Consider the following 11,672-nt stretch of genomic DNA (forward strand, 5'->3'; position numbering starts at 1 on the left):
GGATGACCTGCTTTCCTGTCTGTCTTAGCGTCCCCATCGGGGTGGTTAAGGTAAGGAAGGGTTAAGCAGGTGAATGCAGGGAAGGTACCTAGAGTACTAGTAGCTGACCCAGACAGGGGCCACCCTGCTGTTATGTAACACCATCACCTACTTACAGGCCGAGTGCAACTTCACAGGAGACATTATCAGTAAACCAAAATATGGAACTTTAGCATCATTTAGGGGTGTGGAATGACTAGGGGAAATAACAGATAGGAGATCTGCCACCATTACTCTTGTCTTTTGAAAAGACCTTCCTGTGCCTCGATTTTTCAAAGCATATGCATGTACACCCCACTCTTTTAACTGGAAGAAACTGAGCCAAAGATTACTGAAGTCCCTGTCATCTCAGAATTCAAGGAGTGATTATTACTTTTAAGACCAGTATTTTATGAGAGACTGGCTTATCTTTGCACCACAGCTATCATTAATATGTTTGACCTTCTCAGGAAATACTTATAAAAGTTTAAAAATAAGTATGAGCACTTTGGCATGTTTCTAACTAAGCAAGCTCAAGCTGCTGAGTAGGAGAGAAAAAAATGAGTAAAGTGGGTGTACAGACTCTTTACTGCTTGGCACTAGATGCTGTGACATCAAGGATAGGTCAGCCACAGTAAGGCTGGCAGGCGGCCGCTGGCAGTGACAGTGTTAACAGGGCTGGGTAAGGTGATCCCTTGAAACTGGAAGGACTTTGTGGAAGTTTTCAAAGCTTGGCAGTCAGCTGCCCAGCCCTTCAGCGGAAAGAAGGCTGGCCAGTTAGAAGGAGCAAGCCCCAGCCCAGCCCAGAACCCGGCAAGCAGAGTGTAACTGCAGTTTTAGGCACAAGGTTAGTGACCTCACACAACTCTTCAGTGCGCTGACAGCTCTGGAGAAGACAACTCCCACACCTCCACCCCCACTCTGCCACCTTGAGGAGCCTTCTTTGTTCAGCACAAAACATTTCAGCTTTCCTAACAGCTGAGGGCCCCTGGCCCTCCTGCCAAGCCCACCCTTGATGTCTCAGAGCCTGGGTGTGATTGACTTGTAGGGGAGGGGAAAGAATCTCTCAAAACTGGACACTTGGTTTCAGGCTTCAGGCATCCGAAATGAAACTGTTTCTAAAGCCAGGATTGTTTTGGGACCACACACACACACACACACACACACACACACACAGGCCTGCCCGTTCCTCACTCTGCTTCCTCTGGGGTTTCTGTAGGCTGTAACCACAAGCCTGAATTCCTTTCTGCTTCAGCCGAAACCCAGGACAATTGTCAAAGCTACTAAACAGGCCCCAGGACCTCACCTGGTAGGAGGAAGAATGTCTCTGACTAAAGTAATCTGGAATGGAGGATCGCAGGGAGGCGAGGAGGGGGACAGGGAGAAGGACAAGGGACAGAGTTAAACCAAACAGTACTGGTGAATAGAAATTTGTCTTGTACATTGCTAGAACAAAATAGTGGAACAAGCCTCACTGTGGGGAAAAGAACATCTGCATGGGGTCCCCCAATAAACACTTCCCTAAGCTTGTCTGCTTGTGCTGCTGGAGTTTATAAGACAAACTGATGTGGGGGGGCGAGGACTATGGGGGGAGGGAAGGAAAGGTAGGTAGATATCCTCACAGAAATCGCCATGGCCTTAGTCTGAGTTAAGACTGGCTGTGCTTCAGGCAGAAGAAAGCATCCCTCCAACTCTCCTGGTAGACAAGTAACTCCCTGCCTCAGCAGGACAGTTTTCTCTCCTTGCTAGGGCCCTCCACTCAGAGGCAATGAGCAGTCAGTCACTGTGCAGAATTCCCTCTGATCCCTGCAGCAGGCACAAGCTGAGTCTTCTAACCTGCAGCACGGAATGAGTCATTTGACGCTCCCGGAACAAAGTACTTGCAGCTGCCTCTCAAGACACTGCCTCCATGTAGGTGGGACACACCTCTCAGGGCAGTCACATTTTTTTTTTCCTCCTTTCAAACAGGCAGGGAGTTCTGATGCTCCCAAAAGACCGGCTCTACCCCCTCGGCTCGGCTGCCCCTACAATGTGGATCCTGCTTCTCCAGGTTGGGACTGGAGTTTTAAAATAAAATGGATGATTTGACGTTACTTGATCTCCTGGAGTGCCCTGTGTGCTTTGAAAAGCTCGATGTCACAGCCAAAGTTCTCCCCTGCCAGCACACCTTCTGCAAACCATGTCTACAGAGGATTTTCAAGGCCCACAAGGAGCTGAGGTGCCCAGAATGCAGGACCCTGGTGTTCTGCAGCATCGAGGCTCTGCCAGCCAACCTGTTGCTGGTGCGTTTGCTGGATGGTGTGCGTTCCGGACAGAGCTCGTGGAAAGGAGGCTCCTTCCGAAGGCCTCGGATACTGACCTTGCAGGACAACAGGAAAGCCAAGAGCAGCCCCAGAAGTCTACAGGCTAGCCCTTTCCGGCTGGTGCCCAGTGTCAGGATCCACATGGATGGGGTAAGAGAATTCTTGCTTGCTCGTATCATGTGCACTTTAGAGGCTGGCTATGTGTATGCCAAGAGCTAGGAAACAGATTTCCTTCAGCCACATGTAGACAGACTTCCACCAGAGCGCTGGAAATGATTGCCTAGAAATCAGTTGAGTGAGCTGTGAGCACTTTACAGAGACACAACGAGAACTCTGAGCCTGATCCATCTGACAATTGGTCTCAGAACTTTTAACACTTGCTAGATTGTCTTTAGATCTTTTCTAGAGGGAATTGAATGAGAAAAATACTTGTTGATGATCGTTCTTGGTCTTTCTCGTGTGCTGCTCAAGGGCCAGGGCCAATGTATGGGAAATGTCCTGGTGGTGAGGAACAAATTAAAACTGAAAGTTGCTTTTGAGGTTTTCTGAGATGTTTCCATATGTCAGGTGTTGCTTGAAATTTGTCTAAATCTGTCTTCCCATCCCTTGTCTTAAAGTACTGTTAAAATGGTGCTCATTAATGGTGTGTTCAAAGTATATCTATCAAGATATTTGATGCCTGAAATCACACGGGAGGGATGTGTCTATGTGAGTGAACTGATTGATGGCATAGGCTAGGATACATAATGGAACCCGTGTGTATATGAACACTGGTAATGTATGTCTACAAAGCGAGAGAAAATACAAAATGTGTCCCAGGTAAGCGCTAGAATACAGACCCCAAACCATAAAGATTATCAAGTGAAGCCTCCTATACTCCTCTGTCTACTCCTAATAGCATGTTCCAAGGACATTATCTGGGCTGCTGTGCAACAGCACAAATCTGGAGGAGAACACAGTGCCCTGAGTCCATCTAGATTATTTACATTGTCATCCCCAGATTCTCTGAACCAAAATGGACACAACAATATGGCTTAGACTATTAGCATACTTAGGCCATCAAAGATGCATTCTTTGAAGTCCTGCCTACCGCAAGCTTTAATGCTAGCAGGGTCCCAAGACTATTCTGGTGAGTTGCAGTGGGTACGAGTTAGTGTTCAGCCCTCAACTCTCTCCTCACACAGAAGAGGTCTGGGGTGTGCATTACCAACTGTTTCCAAAAGCTTTTCTTCTGAGAGTTCAGTCTCTTGGAGTTCACAGTGCCTTTAAGACAGCCATGTGGTAGGGTTGTGTGTGTGTAAAGATTCAAAAATGAGAGCGGGAAGTTGCTGTGGCTTCTTTGCTGAAGATTTTTTTATTGCTGTTGTGCTTGTGTGTGTGAACACATTCCAGAGGAGGGATGGGCGCTCACTTCTCTGGCAGTCTCCTCAATCCATCAGAATCCACAGGCTTGCAAAGGTAGAGTAGGGTGGAGAACAACCCTTTTTTCAAACATGATTTGTTAACAGAGAAATGCTATCTGTCTCTGGATTGGCAAATCTCCCGTGAATGCCTAATACCTAGAAGCCTCTTCTCTTCTGATCCCTAGGAAAGTCTGACTTGCCTTTCAAGAGATGCTCATCATCACTGTGGGGATGTTGCCTGGAAGGAGACAGGTCCCCTGTACATTCTGCATACTTCTGTTTAGGTTTTTGTCTTTCTTACATGTTGCTAAGAAAAGTGATGCCATGGTTACCAGGGAGTTGAGCCATCCACAAGTCATAGAGCATGCTCTTCCACAAGGGAGATGGAGAACAGATAATATGTAAGATATTAAGATAGTGCATGTCCTTGGACCTCTTCTTGGGGACTTAGAACATGAGACAAGGGAGACAGTGATGTGTCTTTGCCTAATCACCAAGCTGTCCTGGACCTAGGCCTGTCATTAGGCTGGAGCACAGATTTGAGTCCTTGAGGGCTTATGCTTTCCAACAGACTCTGAATAAACATGCTTTTCAAAGAGAGGAGCTGGCAACCCACCACTAGCATCCCCAGTTCACTTATTTCTTTCTGTGAAATATTCATCTCATGCCCTTTGCCTCTTGCTGGGATATGAACAAGCCCATTCCCAGACATTAATTTGGTGTCATTCCACAACTTGTTTCTGCTTGAAAAATGTAACTATCTGTATGAAAGCATGAAACCATCGTGCTTTCCAACACAGTCACTCTGAGACTGGACTTGCAACATTCAATGCCTCCCCCAGAGTTATTTGCCCTCTCTGCCTCAGTTTATCCAACCAAGCCAATATCGCTACCCCCACTCCTTCTCTAAGGCACTGTGAAATTATCTTTGCAGCATGCTGTATCACCATGGACAACATCTGCCAGGGAAATGCAAAGCACCATCATTATCGTTAATTTCAACTCTCGGTATGACTTTGGCCAAGCCACTTAAGTTGGCTGGGTCTCAATTTAAAATTCTGTAAAATGGGAAAATATATTGTAAAAACAAGAGAGCCACCTTGACACCTAACTAATTAGTGCTTGCGAAGCAGTCTGAGAGCCTCAGATGAAAGGCATTGGGAGATTGTTATCATAGTAAACATCACTATTGACTGTTTATTGTGCCCTGCCATTTGTGAGGCATTCTGCAAAAACACAGGAGTTAGAGCCCTTGCAGCAAAGCAGAACAGGCATTGTTATTAAGCATGAGTCTGTGGTGAAGCTGGGGTGACACCAAGTCAAAGTACTCCCCTGAGCAGGGAAAATAATCTGTTGTCATAGGGTACCATTTTGTAAAAACACCTCTTTCATAGGCCTCCTTGATAGCCTGGCACTCTGAAGGAGTTCATTTAACTTCCTACCCACAAGCCCAAAGTCTGTTCTGCTCGCCAAGGCTCATCCACCAAACAAGCTCATCAGGATCCTTCTTGTTGGCTCAAAGAGGCCCCATGCCTGTTGTGCCAGCCAGCATGCTAGGGTGGAGCCAATGGTCACACCTCATACTGCCAGCCCAAGAGAGAGAAAAATTAGCCTATTGTGCCTACACATCTAACTCCCTCCCAAGCTGATTGTGTAAAAAGAAAACTTGAGACATAGCTACGGGCTTTTACAACATACAATTATTCCACCGGGATTGGGAGCTCTGGTGGGCTCCTTCTGGTACAAATCCCTCAGCTCCTGGGTCTTCCTCATGATGCAGACAAGCCAAAGGAACTGCACGAACCTTCCGAAAGATTTTGAGTTGCCAAAGAGCTTCTCTCTTTTCCTCCTCGTTCAGTTTAATAATATTTCTGAATTACTATTCAGGAAATTCAGGGCATGAAATAAAGTCTGCTCCTTTGGTAGTTGTGTACTTTAACTGAGTCACTTAAACCTCGGGGCCTTCATTTCTCCATCAGCAAATTGAAGATAATAGTAGTACCTACCTCAGAGTATTGTTGCGAGATACAAGGAGCTGATTCACACCCATTAACTCTTAGTGCATTGACTGCCTCAATAAATATTAGCTGTGACCATTACTGAAGTGACTCAGCACTTTCTACTCAAAACTACCCACCCTTTCTCACTCCTTTGTGAATTAAGTTTCTAAATGCTCTATGGGCCATAATCCAGGTATATGACATCTCAGCACAAGCTGGCTTTGAGGCCCTTTCAGACTCCTTAGGTAGCTGTGGGGTTGGTGTTCAGAGAGAGCTCACAAGCTTCACTTCTCTGGATAGTTCCAAAAGTTAATTAAAATTTTAAAACCATATACAGAGAGCAAGAATCTGTCTCACCTCCCAAGCAACGCTGATTCTTCATTAACTGCATTTTCTCGTTTCCCTGCCCCCTCCTCTTCCTCAGCATAACTGTCACCAACCTGGGTCTCTCAGGGTTGGACTTTCTACCTGCATTGTTAAGCACTGTGACAATCACACCCCAAATCAGCAAGAACACACCTGCTGTCACCACGCACAGACCAGGTGGCATTGTTATAGAAACTTCCTCAGCTGCTGTTGCAAGCAACTGAGGAGAAAAAAAAAAAATAACCGAGGTCAGAAAGCACTTGAGGGAGCTGATGTTGGGCAGAAACCACAAGGTGGTTGTGCCCCTTTCTTGGGTCTCAGATGTGTTCTAAGCCATAATACAGATGGTGGGTTTTGCTAAGTGTGCAGAGACTAAAATCATTCCAGTCCCTGAAAACAGTAGTCAGGTGACACCTGGAATGACCATAGGTAGCAGGTGGAAGGATTCAAGTACATAGAAGCTGAGGGTGAGAAACCTGGAGACACGGGTAACTCTCTGGCTTCACTCATATTTATTTGTCAACAACTTTGGAAAATCACGGGGTCCTGAGATCACTGCTGCCACCTGCCCTCAATGCACCAATTGCTAATTATATCTTACTCTCCCTTCCATTGCTGTGTTCACGGGTTTCTGGTCCAATGAAGCTGCCTTTGTGCTGGGATTTAGCATTTGTTAGCTGTGAAGCTTTGGGCAAGTCACTTACCACTTATAATCCTCAGTTTCTGTATTGTAAAATGCAGATAATAACGGCATGCATACAACATAAGGTCATTATGGAGTTAAAACGTGATGATGCATATTGAGAGCTTAGCATAAGTGCTTGGTACCCAACAGGTGCTAAGGCATATTAGCAACAGTAAATGACAAAGCATCAGCTGGGAGCAAGGCCCTCTAAAACAACTGAACAATGCTCATGTGAACTCAGAGACTGGAGCATGCACAGGGTCTACGAATCTGCACCAAGCTCTCTGTATACATACTATGCTTTGCCCTTTACTACTGTTATGAGACTCCTGAAAGTATAAACAAGTGATTCTGTGCCTTCTCTTGGGACTCTTTTATTCTTCTGTTGGCTTGGATTGTACAGCTTCGATATAGTGGTTTTCTTTTTTATTTGTTGGATATTTTATTTATTTACATTTAAATGTTTCCTCTCCAGAAACTTCCTATACCATCTTCTTTCCCCCTGATTCTATGAGCGTGCTCACCCACCTATCCACGCATTCCTACCTCCCCACCCTGGCATTCCCCTACACTGGGGCATCGAGCCTTCCCAGGACCAAGGGCCTCTCCTCCCATTGATGTCCAACAAGGCCATCCTCTGCTTCTTATGAGGCTAGAGCCATGGGTCCCTCCTTGTATACTCTTTGGATGGTGTTTTGGTTCCTGAGAGCTTTGGGAGCTCTGCTTGGTTGATATCATTGTTCTTCCTATGGGTTGCAAACCTCTTCAGCTCCTTCAGTCCTTTCTCTAACTCCTCCATTGGGGACCCCATGCTCAGTCCAGTGGTTGGCTGTGAGCATCTGCCTTTGTATTTGTCAGGCTCTGGCAGAGCCTCTCAGGAGACAGTTACATCAGCAAGTACTTCTTGGCATCCATAATAGTGTCTGGGTTTGGTGTCTGTGTATGGAATGGGTTCCCAGGTGGGGCAGTCTCTGGGTGGCCTTTGCTATGGTAGTTTTCATTTATCGCATTACTTTTTATTTTGTTAAGTTCTTGTCTCCTAGATGCCTGTTGCAGGGGGCTCCTCACTGTTTCAGTGAGCCCAGTGTTACGTGTGACCTGCTTCGGTTGGTTAAAGGTGTCTGGCTCATTCCCCATGAGAGGCTTCAGCTCTGAGGCAGGTGGGTGGGGCATGAAGTTCTTCCTAGTTGACATCCATTATCTACCACAAGGGAAACACCACCTTGGGGATTAGCATACGCATATTTTTGTGTTGTTTTCCTTTCTGCTTACGAAGGATTGCTACATACATCTCATCATACTACAAAGAGGGTTGCGAGAGAAAGTACTTTGTGTAACTTATGGCCTCATCTGACCCATTCCAGGATTCTGCCTGCTACCTTTTGCATTCTTTTCATTTTTGCTTAATCCAGAGACCAGCCTTTCTTTCACGTGTGTGCACTATAAACCCTTAATGGGTATCCCACAGAGCTCCAGAGTCAAACCACAAAACTATAAACTTCTTTTCAGAATGCTGTTAAGATTTCAAAAGACTTTAACCTCTAATGAACTGGGAATCTCCAAGTAAGAGGTTGTAATAAAAAAAAACAAAACAAAAAACCATTTCCCAAACTCCTCTTCCTCCTCCTGTTCGGTGGTGGGGACTGAACCTAGGGCCTTGCCCACACCTAGCGAGGATTCAGTTACTGAGCTCTTTCCCCCATGCCTTCTTGTTTAGTTTATTTATTTGAGAGAAAGGTCTTGATAAATTGCCCAGCTCATTTTGAGTTTACCCCGAAGTCCAGATGGGCCTTAAACCTCAGTCCCATTGCCTCAGCCTCCTGAGCAGCCAGCATTGCAGGCTTGTGGAACGAGGTGATACTATACCCCCATTCTTGTCAGGACTTTAGTAATAGAAACTTTGAGATGCCTCGGAGTTCACATGCTCAGTCATCACACAGACATTAGTTTTAAGTAACTCTGAAACCCACTATCTCCATCCTTTGCAGTATTTCCTCCTACTGGTTTCTAGCCACAGGAGCTATGGTAACCGACACAGCACAGTCAGGCTATCACCTTTCCAGGACTAAGCCTCCAACCCTAAGAGGCTGGGAACCCAGCTATCAGCACACAAGAATACAAACCCAGGTATAACATGTGTGTCTGTGTATAAATTAGATATTGATTGTAAGATGACATCCATAAGATACGTTGTCTGTATTCTTAGTACAGGGGAAAAAAAGAAACATGGTCATATTAGCTATTCATTGTAAGACACTTCCAGTTTTAGGAATGCTGGGGGTGCTAAACACAGTATTGCCTCACTCTATGTATATCAAGCTCCAGAAAATACAGAATTGTGAACTATAATAATTTGGAGGCTAATAAAGATGTTTAGTGTAATTGTGTGGAAATCTATCAACATTCATCCTCTTGTGCTTAAATGGATGAATCTATATGTATGTTATAATTCAATAAAGTTGATTAAGACAAGACACAGACTCAAACATACTATGAGAATGTCAGGTAATGAGGTAGATCATTTTTGAGGGGAATGAAGCTTGGGCAATTAAAAGAAACTTTGTGCAAAATAGATGTTTTTAAAGACTGAAGGGTTGAGGCAGGGTCTGACCTGCACACAGACTACAAGGAAAGGCAGACAGAGATGTGCTGAATTAGAACAGCAGCTGGAAGGGAGGGAACAGATGGAGAAGAGGCAGGGTGTCCTGACTTCTTATCAGGGTGACTAGATACCACTTGGAAGGCGTGTGTCAGTTGCTCCCAGTAATAAAGTCACTCCAACAGCCATGCCAAACCGGCTGCATGTCAGCAATGTGGCCTTGCCATCACATCAGTAGATACTTGATGGATTTGATACAGCTAAGTGAGATAGGTGGTGCTCCAAGGTGGTGGCTAAGCACATTGGGAAATGGAGAAGCAGCTGAAAGCAGAGCCAATCTTTCTTCGCATGGTCAGGTCACCTGGTAAACACAGCGCATAGGAACGCCAGCCACGGCACCCAAAACAGTAGTGACAGAACAGCACAGGACACGGCCCTTTGTGTGCAGTGTCTAGCAACTTGGTCTTTGTCAGCAGCAGTGCTGACACACAACCCCAGAGCTCCATCTCAGAGGCCAGAGTACTCACACAGGCCCTGTCCTGACAGGTCACACCAGGAACTCTGACTGAATTCAGATCTCTGTCAGTTCTTCAGCCTTTCTACAAGCTACCAAGAGAACACAAACCTCATCCTTCAATACTGTGCTCAGAGCCCCTCATTTACAGCCTAACCCACAGTAGGAACTCCAAAGTGTTTATTGAAAGGTAGAGTAAATAAGTAGATGAGTTCATGTCTCTAGTAGACTTTATGGAACCATGTGCTACCTCCTCTCGGTGCAGAAATGAGTCCTTCATGAATTAAGCTATTACAGAGCTATGTGAGGAATGAGCTGCACACTCTATTAGGTGCAAAGCACATGGTGCCTGAGATGCTCTTGACATGAGTCACCTCCTTAAATACCTTTTTGATGGATGAACATCGCTCTGTTAAAAACATGGTGGGTCAGGTTCACAATCACTTGGGTCATGAATCGCTAGCCTGAAGACTGGAGCTGCCACTCTGCACCAGGTTAACCTCCTTGGGCGCACACCACAAGTCCACACACCCTTCTTGGGTCTTGGTAGGCACATTTCATCAGAGTTCATTGGTGTTAGTCACAGAAAGGAATAGGCTCCAAAATAATTTGCCTGTGAGTTACAAGCTGAACTGATCTGACTTCCACTATCACTGTGGATAAGCACATGGCCGGGGGACTTGGTTACTGCCAAAATCCTAACTTTACCGTATATGTTAAATCTGCCATGTTAGGCCCTTCTGTGCTCATCACTGGGCAGCACTGACAGCCTTCATCTTTTGCAACCATAGTCACTCTCTCTTATCTCCAGAACTTTTTCATCATCTCAACATGAAATTGAGGACCCACTATAGCTTCTCAGTCTCTCCTTCCCCCAACACCTGGTGTGTGCATAAGTCTCCCCACCTCTTGTGTGTGTCTATGTGTGTGTCTGTGTGTCTCTGTGTGTGTGTCTATATGTGCATGTGTGTCTGTGTGGGTGTGGGTGTATATGTGTGTCTGGGTGTCTGGGTGTCTGGATGTGTGTTTGTGTGTGCATATGTGTTTGTATGTGTATCTGTGTGTCTGTGTTACGTGTGTGTGTCAATGAGTGTGTGGGTATGTGTGTCTGTGTATGCATGTGTGTGTCTGTATGTGTGTGTGTATGTCTGTGTGTATATCTATGTATCTGTTTGTGTGTGTGTGTATACCTGAATAAGGAAACAGATGTTTTAGTAGCATTTTAAAATACATATTTCAAATTTTCTGCTACTTCTGATTAGAGTTACCATATGATGAGCAAACAGAAAAGATAGCATTATGACTCTGAAGAGAGGCCCTGGTTTGATAGGTAGTGGCTGTGTGCTTCTAGGTAAGTTACTTAGCAACTCTGAGCATTGTTGGTATCAAACAGAAATAGAGGGGAATATCTCACAGGACAATATGGAGAATTCAGTGAGACAGTATTTATAAAGTATCCAGCCTACTAAGGTTAGCTTAAGATATACTCATCCAGGTAGCCACATGTATCTACTTAAATGGTACACCACATTTCTGTGCTGTGAACATGGAGGTAGGGAGCATCCTGGGCGCTGTGGAGATGTTTCATTTAGTAAAGCAAGCATCAGTACTAGAGTTCAATCCCCAGAGCCTATGTCAAAATGTTGGGCATGGTGCTACACCAGGGAAGCAGAGGCAGAGAGTCCCTGGGACTCGTTGATCTGATTGGTGAGTTCTAGCCCAGGAGAGACTCTTTCTCTCTCTCTCTCTCTCTCTCTCTCTCTCTCTCTCTCTCTCTCTCTCTC

The 11,672-nt window shown here is 45.4% G+C and overlaps 1 protein-coding gene across 1 annotated transcript in view; it reads left to right on the top strand.

The window, feature by feature from the left end:
* The first annotated feature begins 777 nt into the window (after positions 1 to 777).
* The window catches only part of Sh3rf2 (SH3 domain containing ring finger 2), a 104,495-nt gene continuing 93,600 nt past the window's right edge, over positions 778 to 11,672 (top strand). The window contains exons 1-2 of the mRNA XM_021150804.2: positions 778 to 865; positions 1,987 to 2,471. Of these exons, the coding sequence (XP_021006463.1) occupies positions 2,094 to 2,471 (378 nt within the window). The 5' untranslated portion in view covers positions 778 to 865; positions 1,987 to 2,093. The remainder of the gene's footprint in view (positions 866 to 1,986; positions 2,472 to 11,672) is intronic.

Source organism: Mus caroli, chromosome 18, assembly GCF_900094665.2.
Source record: "Mus caroli chromosome 18, CAROLI_EIJ_v1.1, whole genome shotgun sequence".
In the NCBI taxonomy this organism is placed as follows: Eukaryota; Metazoa; Chordata; class Mammalia; order Rodentia; family Muridae; genus Mus; species Mus caroli.